This window comes from Ammospiza nelsoni, chromosome 1 (genome assembly GCF_027579445.1).
Source record: "Ammospiza nelsoni isolate bAmmNel1 chromosome 1, bAmmNel1.pri, whole genome shotgun sequence".
Lineage (NCBI taxonomy): Eukaryota > Metazoa > Chordata > Aves > Passeriformes > Passerellidae > Ammospiza > Ammospiza nelsoni.
In genome coordinates, this window is record NC_080633.1 from 88,239,554 (window position 1) to 88,261,795 (window position 22,242).

General features: G+C 39.8%; 1 protein-coding gene across 3 annotated transcripts in view; it reads right to left on the reverse strand.

Annotated features, from left to right (window-relative positions):
- Positions 1-22,242, reverse strand: part of EPB41L4B (erythrocyte membrane protein band 4.1 like 4B) — a 165,237-nt gene that overhangs the window by 74,198 nt on the left and 68,797 nt on the right. For 2 of the 3 annotated variants that reach the window (XM_059477000.1, XM_059476991.1), the window contains exons 7-15: positions 18,485-18,605; positions 17,791-17,878; positions 17,146-17,234; positions 16,838-16,907; positions 16,496-16,665; positions 16,283-16,392; positions 14,240-14,270; positions 13,728-13,761; positions 12,706-12,773 (exon numbers count right to left, since the gene is read on the reverse strand). In XM_059477000.1, coding sequence (XP_059332983.1) covers positions 12,706-12,773; positions 13,728-13,761; positions 14,240-14,270; positions 16,283-16,392; positions 16,496-16,665; positions 16,838-16,907; positions 17,146-17,234; positions 17,791-17,878; positions 18,485-18,605 — 781 coding nt within the window. Of the gene's footprint in view, positions 1-8,255; positions 9,689-12,705; positions 12,774-13,727; positions 13,762-14,239; positions 14,271-16,282; positions 16,393-16,495; positions 16,666-16,837; positions 16,908-17,145; positions 17,235-17,790; positions 17,879-18,484; positions 18,606-22,242 lie in introns of those variants that run through there. The other variant, XM_059477008.1, reaches the window with a different exon arrangement.

Sequence of the window (22,242 nt, forward strand, 5' to 3'; positions counted from 1 at the left end):
AGGAAACTTAACAGCTATGCGAAGCCAAACATTAATTTTTGGGTTTAGTATCTCCCTTTACTGGGAAGATGGAGGGTAGACTCTGGGTTAATTGCCTGCCCATGCTTCAAAAGCAGTTAAAAAATCCCAACCAAATAAACTACAATGAACTTTTAGCTAAACTTCCTTTAATCATGCTTAGAGTCTCACATACCACTTGTTTTGCTGAAGCATGGCAAGTGGCACAGAGAGAGAAGGAATTTTGCATTCTCTGAAAATGTCCCTGTGGAGAGGAAAGAAGAGGAAATGAGGGGATAGGAAGAAGGCGTGTGGATATCACTTAATAGCCAGGGATATTGTAGTGAAGCAAAAGACTTGACCCAGGATTACATGAGAAAGGAACAGACCACAGCAGGACGACTGCAATAACAGGAGAGAGGGTGAACTTTCATTTTGCAGCCAAGGACTGGGACATATAAATGCAATGACTATTCCTAAGTAAAGGAAAACTGGGATCACTAAAACCAAACCTATGTTGATTTTTCTTCCTGCACCATGTAACCAAGATCTCTTTGCTGGCTAGAATTGGCTTCCTGGGCTGTGTGAAGTGTAACCAAAGCTAACATTGTGGTTACACTTCCTTGCTCTGCTCTGACACCAGAACATCACAGCTGGCCCATTTGCTTCCTTCAGGGAAGGCATGGAAAATTGTGTTGCACATTTCTTTCCCTGCTGCCAGGGATGATCCACAGTCCTCATCCAATCCTAGGGATACTCAGAAAGCAGAGCAGGCAGCCAGCAGCCTGCTCCCAGAAAACCTTGAAATTAAAGAGAAAATTATAATAGGGAAAAAATATATTAATAAATGGTGACAGAAGCCTGCTGTAGGACACAAGATGCTGAACTAAGTTTTGAAGCAAGACTAATCTGGAATTCTTCACCAGAATAAAGCCTACAGCATGTTCTAATAAAATACCAAGGAACAAATCTTGACTCAATAAAGACATTGTCCTCATAGATTTCACCTTATCTGCATAAAGATCATTAAAAAAATACAGTCTTGCAAAACTGTCATGCAAAATATGCCCACTGGGGAACTAAGCGTGCTTTTCTTCATTTACAAAGGCTTTTAATTAACACTAACAATAGCTAATGATATTTAATCACCTGTCAAAAAAAAATTCATTGTCCCAGATGTCCTTGTAGATGAGAAAACTCTGAAAAGCAGACATAAAATTTTCTAAGACCAACAAGATCCTCCCTCAAGTCTGCTGCCTTCCCCTTTCAGACAGAGGCAAAGGCAAATTTCCTTGTCCTTAGGAAATAAAACAACTTGGGGTGGCTAATCCAAGCAAGCCAGCTCAGGTTAAAACAGGAGCAAAGCCAAGCAAAGAGCTGTGGCCTCTGAGGCAGCCTGCAGCTGATCTCAGATTGCCAGCCATGGTGCAGCTTTTCCCACCACTTAACTCATTAAATAACTCAGGTCCTGTGAGCTAAGCACATCCCTGTCTCATCTCCACTGTGCTCAGTAGCACACTGCTGCCAAAGGGTGCAGAGAGAAGCAGGCACAGGCCTGAGGCTTAGCTAGGAGAGGGGAACACGAGAAATCACAGGATGCAACAGAAGTTGCTGGACATTAAGATTAAGGCAGAAGCAGCTAAAAAATGCTACAGAGCATGCCCAGAAGGATTGCTGAAATTCACAGGTACCTATGAGCAATGGCCAAACATCACAGACCTCTGAAGTATCAGGGTCTCTTGGGTGAGAAGAGCCATGCAAGGCCAGCATTGGCCAAGAAACTCTGTCAGTAACTCTGTGTAAGATCCTAACTATCATGGAAGCCTTGGGACATTTGAGTATGGACTTAGCAAAACCAGAAGCATTGCAAGTAAAAAGCAGGGGTACCTGCAAGGAGACAAGAGAAAGGAAAGAGGTGAATTCACATGCAGGATGAATTTCATTCAGGATGCATAGGAGAAAAATAACCAGCCCCATGTAAGCAATCTGCTGGTTAGTCAGCTTGGCTGGTCAAACTCTGATCACCACAGTCCAGGGCATCTTCTCAACTGCAGTCCTATTTTCTGATTGCACTGAGGATGGAGCTCTCTGTGCTGCCCCACATTTGGGAGCTGCTGTTGGTGTATGCAGATGCTGCTCAAGGTACTGCCCTTCTCCTTCTCGGCAAGGCTGGCTGAGTGGGTGCTCAGTGAGCATTTACATCTCTGGAAGGAATGCTCAGCATGTCATCCTGGCCTGTGAAGCCAGGAACTACAGCAGCCTTGCATCTGGCAGATTAGAAAGGTGTAATCCCTTTAGCCTTGAAGCCAATCCACTGGATTTATCTTCCCTTAACAATATGCTCCCATCTTACAAAATCTCCTTTCTGTCTCCATCCTTACTAAGCTGGAGAAAAAAAACTTGTTTTAAAAGAAATTAACCAAACTGTTTAATTTTCATGCTTCTAAATGATTCTGATTATGAACTGTGCTAATGCTTTACAAAAAATACGCTGTCTTGTGAATTTTCAGTAATTTGCCGTAACTTTAAAGTCCAGCGTGAGCACAACCGACTCCATTGCTACACAAATGACTTCTTTTTAGGTTACAGATTTTTGCCCTTTTTAAAACACAAACACAGTATTAACAGGTAAAAGTAGTACAAAATCAATCACTCAGCACAGCAAGACCTCTCTTAATTACTTACTTGCAACTTCTGCCCTATCTCTGGGCAGGTTCTCACTTCAATACTTGGGCAACTCATCCAACTTACAGCAGGAAACTGTTCATTTTACCTTTAAAGCCATTTTCACAGTTGTTTTTTTTTTTTTTTTTAATCAGAAACAGAGAATGAGACACAAACATTAAATGTAACCACTGAAACTGAGTCATAACAAACAAAGGCCTCCTGGGCTCGAAATTTTGATACAGAAGTAGCATCCAATTTTACATTCAAGTTCCTTGAAGTTTGCTTCAAATCAGCCTTACTACTGATTTAGAAAGCCCCAGGTACTGAAGACAGAGATGCTGAAATCACAAAGCTCCCTTGCTGCTTTCATTCCTCTTCACCATTCTCAGAGTTTCTAGCAGAATCCATTCCTTTTCATTTTCTAGTTCCTTTCTTTTGCACATAACACTGTAAAACTCTGCTTCTCCTAAACTCTCTACTTGAGCTTTTTGTTTGCCTGACCCATTTTTTCCTGAGCTCTTCCTTCCTGTTTGATTCCTATATTCTTACTGATGAGAAAGACTCGGCTCGCAGGCACCTGATGCTGGTTCTGCTGCTTGCCAGCCAGGCCTTAATATTCAGGGCCTTGGTCCCTGGAGATGAAAGGAAACAGCCACTCTGACATCTGTTTAGGTACTTAGTCCATTACTGTGCAATTACACAATTTACAGAGCACCGGAGATTCACTAATGATTTGTATTTCTGCTTCTCTAAGGAAGACAAAATTGCAGAAATTGGTAATGGCAGGTAAGCTACTGTCATTAGAACTCGAGCACAGAGTGTTATGGGTTTAGGGAGAAAAAAGTAACTTAACAAATAATTAGCTTCTTATCTGGAGTTTAATTGCATTAGATCAGTACTTCCTACTTCTAATTAGGTGTGTCTAATTCTTTCATTTTTGTTGTGACTCAGAAAGTAGAAGAGGTTTTTCATTGCCTCAGTTAAAAAAAAGAAATAGTGTTTTTTAAAATCCATCAGCATAAGACCACCAACTAGAGGTTTTCCAAACTGTTCTTGTATGAAACATCTGTTCTTGTGTAATCCAAAACATCATCTATGTGATGCAGATTTTGCTGTTTGATAGTTTTAAAGATAAAGGTCATACTACTACTGCTATGAAAGGAAAATGAAGAGGAAAGGGAAGAGGAGGAGAAAGATGAAAATGGAAAAAAAAAATCAAGCACACTACAAAGATAGTATGTTCATGGTGGAAATATAATTGTGGTGGCAATTTGAAAACAGAACCCTAGGGGCACTTCCACTGGTTCCCATAGCCACAGCTGAACATTTATCTTAATTTTAAATTGGCAGATTCCTCAGTTCTGAGAGGGCGTGATGATTAAGGCAGTCATCATAAATGCTTCTTCTGCTAGTGACAAACTAGATTGCTTCTGAACAGATACAGGCAACAGATCATAGAAGATAAGGTGCCACCAAACCCAAAGAAATATCCCACAGCCATTAGAAAGCTGCTATACAAAATAACACAAAACAAAGAAGTAACATTGGGTCAGGCCGTGGAACTACTTATCTCCACCAATATGTGTGTCAAGTCTGCCAAGATTCTAACTGAAAGGGGAAAAAAATCATCTTTAGAAAAGCTAGATGGAAAAGAAAGGTTTTTGGTTTTTTAAAAATCTCTTCTTCCTGTTCAAAACTGAAAGTATATTACATGCATAAATTAAAAGCAATATGCAAGTTGTTACAGACATGCTTGTACCCTCCATAGCAAGCTACTCATATCTGCAGGGGACAGCACACAGGGAGGCCTGACATGGGAACTTCACAATTAAATTCAGATTACACTTGTGAAATCAGCTTTGTGAAAGTAAGTTGTTTTGCTTTAAAGCACAGTCATGAAGCAGTCATTAGTAAGTGCTTGAGAACAGCATTTACTCTGTAGCTTTATTACTGGAAATGATTCATACCAATGGAAGAACTCCAACTGAATTATCTGTTGGGGTTTTTTTGAGGCTTCTTGTTTGTTGTGGTTTCTTTTGGTGATGCAGTGGCAACCAGAGCAACAGCACTGAGAAAGGGAAACTCTTTGGCCAGTCCCTTCAAGGTACAAGAGTAGGTAGAAAGCAAGGAAAGCCAAACAACACCTTCATGATCACCACACATTGCTTTACCATGTACTGCAGGAGGTAGACAGAAAAGTGTGGCCCACCTCTCTACATGTTTTTTCTGATCTGATTTGACTAGGACTGTTTTCTTCCAAAAGCTGCATCCTTCTACGTGCCTGCTGGGAAGGAGGACTGATTTTTCTGCAAGCTCTTTGACACTAAAATTTGGGAGCAGCGTAAGAGCATTGTGATTTTCTAAGCATGTGCAGTTTGGCTGTAACATAGGAAAAAAAGTATTTATTCTGATACAGTTCAAAATCTCCATCCTCACAATGTAGCAAAAGTTTGGTTAGGGTGCATATTGTTAGTTCAAGCTGGTTCTCAAGGTTCACATGAAACTTCAGTCTTAATGAAAGAAGCCAGGGTCCTGGTGGATCAGTGCCCTTTCAAACCACAACACACAAACTCCGAGGTCAATTTAAAACATTACATTTCCTAATTTATGTCCATTAATGCTGGTCTATAGCAGCTCTGGCACCAGCAGTCTCTTTAGCTACCATTAGCAATGCTGCAATGACAGCATTTGCCCTACAATTCTGTTTTCCTTGGTTCTCTGTTGCAGAGTAATAGGAAAACCTCTCATTGCCAACATTCTTTCCAGAGAACTGGAGTGTCAGGTTAGATGGATGTCCATCAAAACTTCTCTCCTTTGAAACAGATAGAAGCCTGCCTGCTTGATACACAAACTGAAAATATTTCTCCTCTCAAAAGAGATGATTGCAGCTCTGAACTGTCTCCTCTCTCTGAGAGAGCCCCATCTCGCCAACTCTGATGCCTGAGAAGCAGGTGATATACTCAGTTTCATTTTTCCCCTGCTGCCTTTGATGTTTCCCAGCTCATTCCTTGCCTGCACCTAAAGTTCTATTTTCAAAATTACTTGCAAGCTCTGCCACTTTCTTTTGCAAGCTGAAAAGACATCTTCTGCAGTGCTCATTCAGAGGAAGAGAAAATCACATTTTACATCACCAGGCCATAATATATGCCTTGTTGCCATCCACAATGTGAGGAAACAATCCTCCTCTTGGTCAGTTTGCCCATGGGTTCAATGATAACAGGGTCCAGAAGGACTTAATTCTTGCCTTTATGTATGCAAACCCTTGACTGCCAGCTTTAGAAATGCATTACAAAACCTGATCCCTTTGTTCACTTTGCCTGTGACTCACATCAACTAGAGAAAAATAGCTGAAAATGAAAGTTTGATGAAAAAGCCCACACTAAAACAATATATTCAAAGTGACAACAGTTTCAGTATTCTATTTCAGGTATCATATTTCAGTATTCAATATTAGTCATTAGTTTGCATGCCAGGGCCTGGCTGGGGCTGAAAAGCGATATATTTCAGCTTGTGTTACAGATGTGGTGTCACAGAGTCATCAGCTTTTCAATTCCCCCAGCAGTTCCTGGGGGAGAGGACATGGGATTATGGTTATTACAAGGCCAATCCCTCTGCAAATCCAAATACACTGAGTGTAGAGCCAGGCCTGAGCCCTGGCAGGGAAGATCTGCTTTCCAGCTTTATTAAGCACAGGAGGAAGGTGTGCAGAGAGATGATCAAAAGATACCCTCAGCCAGGTTGTATCAATTAATTCTCCAGCACACGGAAGAAGCAATTCCATGTTGGACTTCAGATCAGTGCAATTTCTGCAAGACCTATTGCTATACTCAGACTTCCCCTCCATCCCCCCACCCCCAGCTGATCCAAGGATAGTGTTTATGACCTGTAATCAAATTACAGAAGTTTCTAAGTGCATGCTGGATTCATAAAAAGGTTTCAGACAACAAACACACTTCAGAACTGGGTGGAGAAAGTTTGCACATGCAATTCAATGGGTACCCCTGAGAACATGTTTCATTTGGATTAAGAAGGTGCTACCTCCTTTTAGCAATCTTCAAGGCTTTAAAAAAAAAAAAACAAACAAACTTTCCTATGTATAACATTTAAAATGTGTTGACTTAGAACGACTGTGTAACATGCTTTTTGGTAAAAACTGTGCAGCATTTTCTCATGAGGAACTCCTAGGCAAAGTAATTCAGTCATTCAGTGTATAAACACTCACATACCAGGCCATCAAGGTCCTATATTGAGTTTGTGCCTATAAACTACCAGAGGATTCCTGAAGCAGCACAAAGTTAAGATGTAGTATTGATTTTTTTCGGACAGAACTTTCCCAATAATTTAAATAAAAATTGCTGCTGCGTTTAACAACAGACTTAACCAAACATTTTCCAAACTTTTCTTCTCTCTCCCCTCTCTACATGTAATCTGGTTTCAGCTGCAGTATTTTGTGTTGCTTCAAACAAAAAATTGTAATCTTAGCATCACAAGACCTCTATGACTTGTTAAAAACAAACTGCTGTGAGTTACAACTGTGCTAATTTTAGGAAAAAACCACCAATGTGCTTTTTAAAATTTAAAGCAACTCTTTTCTACTACCCTGTTCAGACAGATACCACCCATATCTACCTTTGTTTGGGTGCTGTAAGCTGCACAGGTGAGAGCAGTACTGGGCTCAGAGAGGAATCAGGCAGAAACGCTCCCTCTTCCCAACTGCATCCTAGCCCATTTGCTACAGGAAGCCAACTATGGCTAGAGGAAGGAAGGACAGACACACTGATCTCTCCTTACCTAGCTGACGGCTCCAGGACTTGGCTGGCTCAGGTTTCTGCAGGCAGCAGGGAGGGTGAGGGATGAACAAGGGAAAAGGGAGTGCAGAGTGTGTGGGCTCCTTCTCCAGAGGAGCAGAATGACAAGTGCTTCCCTTGAGGCAACACACACAAACTGCAGAGCACACAGGGCCCTCAGGTTGTTCTTCCCAATGTGCCTGAGGCTTTTTAACACTTACAGGACCAGCTGGGCCTTGAGCTGTCTTTCCTTGCAGTCTGTCAGGGAATGGATCCCTTGCTCAGTGCACCTTCAGCAACAAACCAAACCACACACAGCAACACAGGATGAGGTGGAACACTGGCAACAGAGCACATGGAAGCTGACAAGGTTATATGACAAGAATGACACTGTATTATGAATGTAGGTGTGTAAAGAATAAAGCACCATTGCCTCACACTTTAATGTGAATATTCAAGAAACCCTCCTCCAGACTGCTTTCAGAGCAGCAGCTAAACTACACTTTTGTTCCAGTGGCTCCAACAAAGTTTCTCTTTCTTCCTTTCTTAAATAAAATGCTGCTGAACTAGAGGAAGACTAGTCTGGGGAAACCAAAGTCAGCCTCTGTGATTACACACCTTAGGCTTACTCTGGCATTTTCACATCTCAGTGCACAATTGCTTTATTGTCTTGCTCTCTCTACAGATTGTACTGGAAACATTAATCCACCACAGCATTAGTAACTACAGGGGAAATCAGGTACAAGCATATCTACCCACCCTCCCCCAAAATCTTTCTAAAATAAATAATGCATCATAAGCAGATCAACAAGATTGACATTTTTTTATTTGTACTTAGCACATACAGGAAAGATCAAAACAAATAATAAAAGATAGCATTTGTAAACAAATGTATTTCACAAAAAGTTATAAACTATCAAATTTCCTCTGAAAAAATTTGCTATAGCCATTTATAAATGTGCATTTATCAAAATCAAGTTAAAAACTACTTCATTTTGAAAACATCCCAAATGAAGATTCATTCATTCCAACAACTTCAGAGAGACCACAGATGTAAGGCCTAACTAAAACAAATGCATGAGTGAAGATGGCACTGTGATTTTTGGTTTAAAGATAACAAAAAGTCTGCAAGTGATCAAAATAGCAGCCAGTCCAATTCAAAGTCCTAGGTCTGCAAAATATACATTCAACTTCACAAATGTCTAACTTTAAAAAAATAGAGCTATTCCACTGGAATGTCCTCATTTTTTAATGTACTGATTATATGTTGTGTTTTTGAGCCCATTCAGAGAAAAGTTATCAGCAGGTAGTTTCATGTAATTAAAAGTTCACTTCCATAATCACATTAAATATAAGATGACAGCAGCACCCTTTTAGCAAGGACTCATTTTTAACATTCTTGCCTTTATAGCAGCAGGTATGGTTTTGGGGAATGCTATCAATACAAGAAGTAAAAAAAAAAAAGCAAAAACAAAAAAAACCTACATACTCTGTGAAATTTATTACAGTGTTCTTTCCCTATATTTGTTTTCAAAGTTAGGTAAGCACCTCTATTTTCTTCTGCAGAACACAAAAACTAGAAACAAATAACATCCAAACCTATGACTGCCTCAGTAGGCTCCCTTTGTTAGTGGCCCACAAGCCAATTTGATTGCCAGAATGAATTATTTCCTTCCTCCAATCTCCTATTTGCATGCCACTAAAAAACAATGTTCTCAATCTATTAATTTGACTCAAAAGACACAAGGTAATAAAAATAACTAAGGCACAAATGTCTGATCTTCAACGCCAGGCAGAGGGTCACAGATTTGAAACTAGGGTAGAATGAAAACCCCCAGAAATATTTCTGGTTTCAGGGCACTGAAAATTCTTACCAGAATTCAAAAGAGGTTTTTCAAGATTTTTTTTTTTTAAACAAAGATATGGAAAACACTTTTCCCAAGAATGTCCACAAACACTAAACAAGGATGGATGTACATACAAAGACACACACTTTATGCACAATACACTTTGAACATACTGCAGACAGACAAGGACCATGGAATGCAATGATGTCTAAGGTGGCAGGTGAAATGAAGATGGCTGTTTTTCAGAGAGTCGTCATGAGTTTATCTTGGTACACCATGCTTTGGACTCCTCCTAAATTCTTCTGGTTCTGTTCCTGGATATACCGTAAATTGCTGTCCTCTCCACTTGTGGGGGGTTTCCAATAGGGCCTGTCATCATGATAGGGTGGCCTGTACCATTTGCACAGTTATTGGTTAGTGAGGAATGGAAGTCAACTTAGGAGTGCTACACAGAAACATGAGCTCATCCTGCAAGTGCTAGGCATGCACGTGGAGCTACAGCATGGCAAGGAAATGGGGACAGACCCATAGGTCTGATGCTGAAGCTGCTGAAGCAACTGGGAATCTTGTAGCTGATTTCAAAAGGCTTTCAACCAGAGCTCAATCATTAAAAACCCTCTCTGTTTGCAATGTTACAGACAAGCACAGTGCATCAATGCTCTGGAATTCCAAAAGGGGGGTGGGGAAGGGGAGGAGGCTACAGGAAAACTAAATTTGTACAACGAACAAGTAAAATAAAACATATCATGCAAAACACTGAGCTCATGACAGTACATCCTTAAAGTGCAAAGGGTTAATAAAGGCAATCCTATTATGAATGAAAATAGCTCTGTAGGTGCTGCCATTCCTTTGGCACTGGTGCAGTTAATTAACACTAAAGCAGCCTGTAATTTACAGAGTTGCATTTTCTTAAGAACACCCCCAGTCTACAGTTAGTACAGGTAATTCTCTGAGACTTGCAAAAGTACTACAAGGAAAATATCTTTTTCCTTAGTTGTTCATTACTTATTGCTGCTTAATATCTTTTTTCCTTATTTGTTCATTACTTATTGCTGCTTAGAAACTAACCTCAGCCATTCCTACAGTGCCCCCTAAATCATTGCAGCAGAGTGGGGAATAAATAAAACAATGATTTTGAACACTATGTAGGAAACCACAACATTTAACATTACCTTATTACCAAATTGAAGCTGCAATTATTATATATACGGAAGAAATTCTTTTCTGTGAGGGTGGTGAGGCACTGAAACAGGTTGCACAGAGAAGCTGTGGATGCTCCATTCCTGGAAGTGTTCAAAGCCAGGTTGGATGGGGCTTTGGGCCACCTGGTCTAGTGGAAGGTGTCCCTGGCCATGGCAGGGGTTGGAATCAGATGATCTTTAAGGTCCCTTCCAACCCAAGACATTCTATGATTCTGGTAAGTTTTTTTTATAGTAGCAGAAACACAGGCAAGGTTTAGATTTTACCTTTTTTTTTTTTTTTTTAGATATATTCTAAAGTTATATAATGACAGCTGTTCGTTGGATTTTTTTTCCAGAAGGTGAAATATTAAGCTAACTGCAAACAATTTCACTGAAAGAATCTGCAAACAATTTCAGTGAAAGAAATTTACTAAGAAAACTGAGACACAATTCCACATACTATTTCACAAGTTATTCAACAAAAGCTCCATATATAATATGTATTACACAAGTCATTTCATTTCAGCCCATGCCTATTCCAGACCTTCATGCACAGCAGAAGGAATTTTATGCATCAGTGGTTGTGATCTCAAGTTTGCATTCAAATGGAATAAGCTTTTTCAAATCAAGCTGTCCAAGATTTTAATTATCCAATTATTTCACTTTGACTCCAAGTTAGAATAACTTGAAACTTCCACTTTAATCACACATTTAAATGCTTCTACCTGAATGGGACCAAAATTCTGAGCACCTTTTCTACCAAGCATCTATGACTGAGCTTTTAAGTATGGGTTGTTTTTTTTAGCTTTACAAGCCTTGCAATAAAAAAGCCATTGTTCATATTTCACTGACCTTAGTCTTTGCCCAGGCAGTGGAGGGGCTGAAGGGGGAGGTTGTCTACACACACTACAATACATTATTGTGCTTATTTCAATATCATTCTGCTCCAGGGTGAACTATTTGGCTTTAAAATGTCACGGACTGGTATCGTAAGTGATGAAACCTTTAGAAAAATTTCAGCAAAACCTCAAATGATTTATAAAATCATTGGGCTCTCTTGGCAGCCACTCTTTCATAATGTGAAATTGTACATTTTAAAGAGCTCATAATAAACTGGATAAAGAAACCCTAAAACCAGGAAGACTCCTGAGCCTGAAATACAGGCAACGTTCATTGCACAACTTCAAGTCTCCTGTTTCTAACACAAATTTAATATCTTCTTCACTGCTATGCACTAGAAATTTTGAGATGACAATGCCTGTCTGCTTCTCTGCCTATTATTTCTAATCATGTACTTGCCCTTTTTCTGCATTCTCAGACTCAAACTCACACCAAATTGTCTTTTCATCTATTTTAAACTTGGCCTCATCCCCAGAGCCTGCCCACACTAAAACCAAAGTCTACCTATTGTGATGTAAGAATATAAATGTTAGATAAGGAGAAACAAAAATTAGGGTATTGGTATTTTTCACTGAAGACAGTAATTATTTGTCTAAAAACCTGAGTCATCTAAAAAGGTTACTTTTTATTAGGATAAAGAAGTGGCTGGCTTTTATAATGTGTACACGTATAGATACATATCCACCAGCAGGTGCATGCCTTCACCGTGCATTCCACCAAGTGAGTTTTAATTGGACTGAATTTCTTCCAAAATGTCTTTTCCCTCAATGTCTCTCATCACTAGCTACAAAGAAAGAAGTATGCAAGAAGATAGCACAACAGCACATGCAGGAATGTTTTTGTGAAATGGTTCTCAAAAACTCAGTGCTATAATTTTACTCATTATCTCTAATGTTCTTGATAAATTGCTCCATGTACTTGTCATTTTTTCATATACATTTCTGCAAAAGATGAAAACAGTGCTCCACTGCAAGAATATAATTATTAATAGCTTAACTTTACAGTAAAATGAGTTTCTCCTCTGTCTTAGGAAATTAAATACAAACAAATACTGATTGATTCGCAATTAAGCTACACAGCAGCTCCCTATCCAACAGACTCCCTACAGGAGATCACTAACATTCTATTTTGATTTTTGAATTAGAAATCAACTAGAGAAAAAGATTCATATTCCAAAGCAAACCTTAGAATGTCTCTATATCTCATACTTCTAACTTTTGTTTGCTTTTCATGTGCAGAGAACTGCCCAACAGGGCCACCAAAGCTTCATATCAAGTAACATGAAAGAAGTAATCATCTTTTATCCACAAAGGGAAGATTACTTACCTTACATTCACAGGGGTGTGTGGATGCCAGTGTGGCTGAGCAGGATGTATATTAGGATGATACTGGGGCTGCAAATGGAAACATTGAAATGGTTAATAAAAGCATATTAAAGCTCCCTATTAAGTTTTCACTTTTATTTTCCTGGTGAACCCTAGAAACTCTAATGCTTCTGACCTTCTCCCATGTCATTGAGCACATAGTGAAGCCTCTTGGTGCTGAGCCTGCTCATTAGGACACACTCATGGGACAATGCAAAGAAAATTGTTCTCCTGTTTGACAGACAACCTGGCACATCCAGTGCTTCTCATAGAAAGCACATCAAAAAACGTCAACTTTGATCAAAGGTGGAGAATAAGAAAGGTTTTAACAGCAGGCTTCAGGAGGTCTCCTGTCTTTGGTGACAGGACTTCCTTCTTATATCCACAAGATCTTGAAGAGAAACAGTAAAACAAAATCACTGGTTTTAATAAAAAGTGTTAAGACTAAGTTCTCGTGCACATGCAGAGTTTGGAAGCTTGCTTTTTCTCAGTACCTACTGACTGTCAGCAGCACAGATGAAAATCAGGTAATGTTTTCCCTGGAGTGTATTAAAAAAACCCCAACAAGGGTTTGACCAGCAGGGAACTCTGTAAGTGTTGTGATGAGGGAGGTAATTGCAACTTGGAAATTGTCACGATCACCTGCTGTGAGAGGCTGCTCTAGACAAAAGCTTGCTCACAGAGCAGTCTCCTGGGGCCCATCACATTCACAGTCCCAAAGGCTTTAACTTGCACAGAAAGAAAAGGAAGGGAAAGAAGATGGCAAATGGAGTGTACTCAGCTTGCAGAGCATCCAAGAACACGGGAAAAAAGAGAAAAGTCCTTAACCCCAATATGGTGCTGTTTATTTCTGACACATCATAAAATCTCACTCCAGAGTAAGGAAAGGGGAGCAAAACAGCTGTACAAACTATAAAGAGCAAAAATATTTACCATAAAATATGGAATAGACCACATTTTCCTCTGTAACTGGTATGCTCTTACCTGGTAGTTATGGAGTTCCGGAGTATTTTTAGCACTATGAGAGAAAAAAAATTGCTTTTATGTAATCAGTACATCTACATCACAATGTTTTTTAGTTCAGGGAAGTACCACAGAGAAGCAAAATTCATATTATTAAGGACATCATAATTTTATTCAAGATACACACCATAGCAGTTAAGATGTGAAAGAGCGGTGTATAATTTCTTTGCTTTAGATTTAAAAAACATGAACAAATTACGCTTGATAACACAGTATAAGAGCATTTAGCAAAAAGGAAGTATATTTTACTTTGGTCTGATTTCATATAAAAAAATAATAAAAGAAATAGATTAAACAATGGAAGCAGACAGACCCTAAGAAGAATCTGGTGATGCATAATGAGACATGCCAAAGCAATTCATCCCACACCAGAGAATCTGTTTCTACAAATCCTAAAGCATATATTGTCTTCAGAATCTTTTTAGCCTGAAAACAGCAACTGAGGGGTAGAAAAAAGTTGGGCAGTCACTTACCACAGTTGTGCTGCTTTCACAGGATTGTTTGCTTAAAAAGAAACAAACACAAAAATCTTAAGACAAGTGAAATATTGGCTATTTTGCAGTTCTTGTTGGCTGAAGTGAATCCTTACACAGACATATTTGCACAGAAGTGTCTGAATTTCAAGTGCAGCCCTGTGCTTTCTAGTAATCCTGTGCAACATCATGAAGTATGAGGAGACACACATCTCCCTCTGGTCCTGCCAGAGTAAAAGCCCTTTAGAGATGACAGCAGACAAGCATATTCTTCCCAAATGCCAAAACAGAATTTTTGGCAGAGTACGTTCTGCACAACCAGAACACTTTTTTCTTCATCTTACTGTAGTATGATGCCAATACCATCAAGTCCACTGGAAATCAGAAACTACTCCTTGCAGAAATTTTCACTATCTTACAGAAACCAGAGTATTCACCAAGCTGGCAATGGCCTGTGTCTTACTGCAGGGAATAATGGTAGCCAAAATAGCCCATCAGTTGGGAATCCTGGGAGGCACTGAGTAATCTTGAGGAACAAGGTCATGGCCTCTGCTTTGGACAGGCTGGAAAGAATGGTGAAGGTGGCAGCTGAGTAACTGGGGGGTATCATCTCTTTTCCATGGCTGTGAGTGTTTCAAGAGAACTGAAGAACTTCTCAGAGAGAAAGTGAAGATCCAACTGACTGCTGAATGCAGGAAGTTAATGACACACTGCAGAAGTCTCAAAAGTGACAGAGCTAGAAGAAATCCAACCCTTGCAGGCTGCATTTAGGTACAGGGCTTAATGGCCAAAAGATGCATGAAAAGACAACAACCTACAGAGAGTTTTTGCATTAACCTAACAAACATGCTGTTGAGCTCTCTAGAAGACAATCACTTGGGTGTGAAAAGTTCTGACTGGCTGCAATGGACAGAGAACATAACTAAGCATAAGCCACACTTTCTTCTGCCTCTCTCTCACAGACATAAGTACAGAAGCACTGAGACTCAAGGCAGAACCTGCACATCTGTCAGATCCTGTTATGGCAAGAATTAAAGAATTCATTCTTCCACTTAAAAAATACCCTACACTATATAGTTGACTCTCATGTCTCACATAACAGCATCTCACAGATTTATTAAATATGCATTTCAGTTAAACTCCTTCCATGTACTAAGGCAGGAAGCAGGGGAAAGAGTTACAGCCTCTAGAAAGCATGCATGCTTGTCACCCTTTCTTCCCCCACTGTAAGTGAGACAAAAATGTCCCCATAATACCACAAGGGCTGCTCATGGAACTGTGGTTTATATTCTGGAAATGCAAATGAGTGCAAAGACATTCTAGGGGAATGTCATCTCACCCTACTCTGTACAGCCTTGCTCCATACAGCAACTATACCTGCAGGCTCAAGTAATATAGAATTTGGAGAGTTATCCTGCAGTGCTCCTTCCTAGGAGGAACAAAAAGCTCAAGCTTTTTCTACATGGAACAAAAAGCTCAAGTTTTTAAGGACAGATTACAAAACCACAAGAGAAATTACTTCTCTGTCATTCCATTTAAATTCAGCACATCTCAATTCCCAGGGCAAGCTAGTTAAGGTCAGAGTCTGGACAGGTGAATAACATGTCATTACAATCAGAAAAGCCACAACAACTGCATAAGGAGTCCAATAACCCTAAAATTGTCTGGCTAGGTAAGCAAGTCAGTGAGGCTTTTGGACACGGCTCCACCCCACATGACACAAGCAATTCTTCAAATAAACATGACATGCTTTGCCTTAGTGGGTTTTCTGCAACTTTTCTTTCCTCCTCAATAGAGTAACAAAAGAAGCTGTAGGTACCACCTCCATAGATGGGGGTGGAAGAATTAATTGTAGTTTGAGATCAAAAACAGAAGAGGGAAACAACAAACTGTGGCAAAAAAAAAAAAACTCCATGCACGTTCTGGTTTTTTAGGTGATCTGACATACTCTGTACAGATGTCACAATTGTAATGTGACATTTTTGGAATTTAATGGGACACCTGCATTTCCAGCTCAGTGCACAGATGTCTAGAAACACTTACCCTTATAAGTGGAATGTCTCCGAGATGGGTATCTCTTGCTGGGCCTTCTTTCAAACGTGCTAGTTCTGCGTAACCTCGTCCCGTGTGTCGCTTGATATTCTGTCCTCCCACTTAAAACACAGAAACAAACAAAGTAAACTGCTGCCTTCTGCTGGAAGCTGTACCTGCTCTTTTGTACAAAGATAAATACATTGCTGTTACTTCACGAAGTACCTGAATCTGAAGCGTGATCCCAGCCTTATGAAGTCGGATCTACTAGATTTACTATTTGCTGGGGCTCGCAATCTGAAGAAAGCGTGGTGCTCCACCGCACACTTCCACAAATGTTTGCACGTTTTGGCACTGTCTAACCGGAAAACAAATGTGTGCTCTTGCTCTCTGCCCTAAATGCAGAAACAAAAGCTTTGCAAGTTGGCATGCATGATATTAGTTATTGTCCTTGGTAGGAGAAACACAGCCTGGGCCAACAGTGTGCTGAGCCTCCCTTGTGTTCTTACCAGCCTGAGCACACACCACACTTTGTTGGATCAGGCTCAAGTAAGGGAAAGAAGTTACCTGTTCATCGTCTTCTACAACCACGAGCGTTAGTTTGCTCTTTTTAAAGTCCATTTTTGTGATTTTAGGCCTAAACACAAGAATCAAAAAGAACAGAATTAAAATAATATTAAATAATTTTATTTCTACAACTTTCACATTTGAGAGTGGTACATCTAATCAGGCCAATCCACTTTGAGATTTAACCTTCAGATTTTAAACTTTGTAGATTCAATTATAACTTACGAAATACAGTCGAGATCCCATTATGCAAAGGAGAAAGATTTCAGCATTTTAACAAAAAGGAATATAACACAAAAGCAGATTACCAAAAGAATAAGCCTATTTTGTTGGCTCCTTCAAAGATCAATATGCCTGTTGGTGTCAGTCCAAGAGCATATTCACAACCATCTCTTCCCTGCAAGCAAGTACAGAATAAATAATTAATCTGCCATGAGCAGTGTACATTTTTTTAATACAGTAGTATTGCAAAATCCATAGGTCTTAAACTAAACAATAAAGTTGCCATAATTTTTTAACATTACAGAGCAGAAGAATATGCAGCTGTATTGGGTACAAAGTGGCATATTTTGGCAACGGGAGGCTGCAGGGTGCCCTTTGTGGGAGGAGGCCATGTGCTGCTCAGAGAGGCTCTCAGATGCATGGAGATGGACCCACACCAACACTGCATCCAGGGCAGCCCACACCTCACCTCACCTGTTCAAGTTCCTGCCAGGGGAAGGAGACACAACAGGAAGAAACTGAGGGACACAGGAAAGGGATGCTGTGGGAAAGGGGCATAGGAAAGGGATGCTGTGGGAGCCCAGAGAAGCACCCTTGGGAGGTGGGAATGATTTGGGAGGGACCATGGCCCATGGGACAGCCCAGACCACAACAAGGACACTCCTCAGGGACTGGCCCACACCAGGGCAGGGACATCACACTGATAAAATAGAACATCACATAGATCTTACCTTAACTACATGCATATCTACACCATACATTTCTAGCCATTTAGCTTTGTTCAAGTAGCACAACTCAGCCTGCGCCGGGCTCTTTCCCCTATGAACATAAAATTCATACTTCATGGTAAAAAAAATTATTTACTTCAAATGCTTTCAGATTCATCCCCCTAACCCTTTTCTTTGTGTCCTCAGTCTTAAAGATACTAAATGGTATTTCAATCTTATGTTTTTACCCTCTTCCCTCCAAATGAAAATAAAACAGAGGACCAAAAATGCAAGAAGGTCTAAAATTGCCAATAAGGATGAAAGTTCAGGTAACAAAGCATCACTAAAATTTACCATATTTATTAACAAAAGACAGGAAAATGAGTTTCCTAACACCCAAACATAAAATTTATGTTTGAATGAAAGAAAGGGAGAAAGAGAAAGAGATTTATTTCCAACATAAACAGGAAGAAGACAAGGCTCCTTAAGTTATTACAGAATACTCTAAAAGAAAAACCATTAAAAAATTAAAACTCACCCCACCAACCTTCCCTAAATTACTGCCTGGCTTTTCTAGGGAAGGAGAGGGCTCAAAGACTTTTTACAATACTTCTCCACTGACAAAAATAACCCCCACTTCATGCCTGTTGAAAGGATTTGACTTTGGAAGAGAAGAAAACCTGTCGCTAGAGACCCCACTCCCACACAGGTACTCTACCTGCACTCTTTCCATTTCTGAAAAATGTCAAATTCCATTGCTTCAGTCTGGTTTGGTGCAAACCTGAATTCAGACACGAGCTCTGGTGTGTGCTCAGGGTGCTCACACTCTCCCAACTCAGCTGAAATCAATCAATTGAGAAATTAAAAATATAAAGATCTTGAGATGACCAGAAATATTTAATTCCATTGTCCCTACAAAGATAAGGATAGTTTGCAAGTTCCTATGCATGTTGCAGAATGCTTTAACACCCCATCCCCCTACTCCTGGCCCCAGTAAATTCAAATCAGATTTCACAGCAGAAGTCAGATAAATGCATTTGCAGGATTCTGTAGTACAGAATTCTGACATTCAGGAATGTTATGACTGAACCAGCTCAAATAAAGCTGCTCCTCTGGATTTTTAATGCATTTACAGGAAATAAAGTTTCTATTAAAAACAATCATCAATGCATCTTCTGTTTTAGAAGAGGTGACTTTGAAACTTCCTCTCATTGCATACTGTTCACTCCCTAACACTTCCCATTCTATCACATGCTTTGTTATTTGTCCCGGTTTAGGACAAATTCAGGAGTTATGTTTCTATTCATGTCAAAACATGAAGAGAATACCTAGTCTCATTAAACCAGTGATAAAGCTGTGTGGATTTTTAAATCACAGTGGTGGTGTAATATTCATATTAATAATTTTAAGGAAAAAAAATGCTGAAACATTGACATAATTAGGGTGTCACTTTCTACTTCTATGCTTAGGCTCTGGTGTTTTCTAGGAGCAGAATACTTTCCCACTCCACTGAGCTCAGCAGGAGATGCAAGTGCTGAGCATTTCAGTGACTGACACCCTTAACTGCCTTGTGTCTGTGACAGCTTTGCTCCTGGAGCCTCTCAGCTGTACTCAGGCTCAGCGTTGCTGCCTCAGGACCGTGTGGCAAGCACCAGTGGAAAATACACTCTTCAGCAATAGCATTTGTCACCTGACACATGATGTGATTGCCAACCAGCCCTTTGTCAGTCAGCATTTCTTAACTGTTTACTACTCCTACTACTACTGCCAAAATAAAAATAAAATTGAAGAAGCATAGAGGGAAACTAAATCCCTCAAAGAAAACAGTTTTATTCCTTCAGGGCGCTTTTACACTTAACAGCTGCAAAAATTTCTGTCACAGCCAGACTTCAAAAATACTTAACAGGATCCATCAGTAGATAGGAAGTTACATTCAAAATCCAATCTGTTGGCTGATAACACCTACTAGGTGATTTTGAGAACTTGAGCTTTGCTGAAACATTTAGCAGTCCTGAGGATATTAAAGACACTGAATTCCTCGGTCTTCATTTTTAATTACTGTCTCACACACTTTTTTTTTTTTTTCTCTCAACAGTAATCTTCCATAGTGAGTTACAGTATTCTTATCTCTGTTAAAGAAAAGGACATACAGATATCTCAGCTCCCTGGCTGTTTCATCAAAGCTAGAAACCTATTTAACACATATTAAGAATTACTGGCCGTCCAGTCTCTCCAGGATACTAGAGGGAGCCACAGCAAACACATTAGCAAGGAGGAATTAAAGGGGAGAGAAAAAGGTATGGGTCTGAAGTTTGATGTGTTGCCAACCATCTAGGAAAAACATGGGAGATTTCTATACTACTTATCTGAGAGAGAAGGCGGGGAACAAAGGCTGCCTGTGCTGTAAGGAGGATGTGTAGGGATAAGAAGAATCGTGAGCTTGTAGGACAGAAGACACACAGGCTCAGCAGCACTCATATTTTGAGATGCAAGGGCAAAGCAGAAGACCCATCTCTTCATTTTTGTCTTCATGACATGCTTTGGCATGCCCCTTCTTGGGGGGGGGGGGGGGGAGATTGGAAGGTGGGGCAGGTGTTACATAACACATATACATATGTATGCATATGTAATGCATACACATTATCTGTGTTCTTCAAAAAATAACCTGGGGGACATTTCAAAAGGATGTTTCCTAGAAAGTTTTTGAAAATGCCAAAAAATATATTTTTTTAAAAATATATAGCTGATTCTTTTATACTGAGGGAAACAAATTTTGCAGTATTCCATGAAAATATCTTATGATTAGAACTGAAAATTGGAGATGTGAGAAAATGTTTTCTTTTCCAATATAATTAGCAGCTTCAAAAGTATATCTGGTTAAGCACTAAGACCATACAACACTAATGATGCAGTTAAAAACTAACTGTAACAGTGAGAACTCAAGTTTGATGACATTTCCACAGATAAACCCTAAATGAAGCGTAATATTACCTATCTGCTTCATATGTTACCCCATACTATAAACCAGCGTTCCTTGCTACAGAATTTCCTTCATGGGACTGGCAACAAATCAAGAATTACTTTAACAGAAAACTCCCTTGATAAAATGAGACATGTATGAAATTTAAAGCTTATCTGTAAAAAGACTTTTCTTTCAGAGGGCTCAGACTACCAGTGCCTAAATAGCAATTCATAGCTTTTTCTCACTCTTAGGAAAAGCACACTAAGGAGCAAGACTGCATTTTACAAAGAAAATGTAACCTACTGAGGAGGGAATAATCAAAATTTCTTTATACTTTTCTGCTTAATTATGTTTCCAATGTCAATAAAATGTAGCAAACTTGACACCAAAAATGCTTATTATTATGTATGTCAGCAAAGAGAATGAATGAGTTGCAATAATGAAATAATTTGGGACAAGCTTATTGCAATGATGTCAAAATAGTGGAAAACTGAAACTGAAAATAAAAAAGACAGCAAAAAAGCATAAAACAATGTTCCCACAGACAGCAAGGGTATTAGTTTTGGTAGATAGCTGGACAAATCATAAACATGATGGACAGCAATTGTATTGCATTTACACAATAATCACAGGTGTTAGCAGCTACCCAAAATGTTGAGGCATTAACCTATTATTGTTTGCTTGGTCCTCTTTGCTTGGACCAGATGTGAGGCTACTGGAGCTTTTATCTGTGGAAACATAAGCAACAAATCAAATTTGGGCTCCATATTTCCTTCACCTCAAAAAGACAAAAGGAGTCTGCCTGCAGCAGCTCTCTGCACACCTGACAATCACAGTTGTGCCAACTGCTGCAGTAAAACAATCCACTGCCTTAAAATTTACACCTGTTGCTGCTTGAATTCACAGTTTTGCCTGTCAAGTCCATCTAGAATCACTGAGTTACTTCCACTGCTGTATTAAACTAAGCAACTCTGCCCAAGCTGTCTGTGTGCCATGGCCCAACCACCAGTGAAAGAGGAAGAGAATTTTTCATTCCAATGAATGTTGCTGCTATTTGCTTAGAATGGTCCAGCTCACTGCACTTTCTTTTAGAAAAAAATGAACTTGGTTTGAGCTTCATTACAAAAATTTCCTCCCCATCTGCAAAACAAATTGCTTGAAATGGAACAAATATTTGTATTAACATTCTTGCAGCAACAAAAAACCACACTGTCCTACAATAACGTAATGAAACCCAGTGTACCGGAAGTGCTTTTACATAGTGAAATCCTTGCTCCTGCCACTAAGAAGTGATCTTAGTTCTTTACCCTCCCCCCATGTAATTCTCTCCTCTCCAGTACCTGCCACTCCCTCCCTCCTGCCCTGGAACCATCTCCTGAGTCACCCACTGTGGAGGCTTCCTCTCCCAGGCACAGTTCAGGCAGCAGGAAGCCCAAATTCACAGGCACCCACCTCCCACAAACTGTGTGAAGGGCCAGCTGGCTCTTCTGCCTCAAGTGGTAACACTTGTGCAT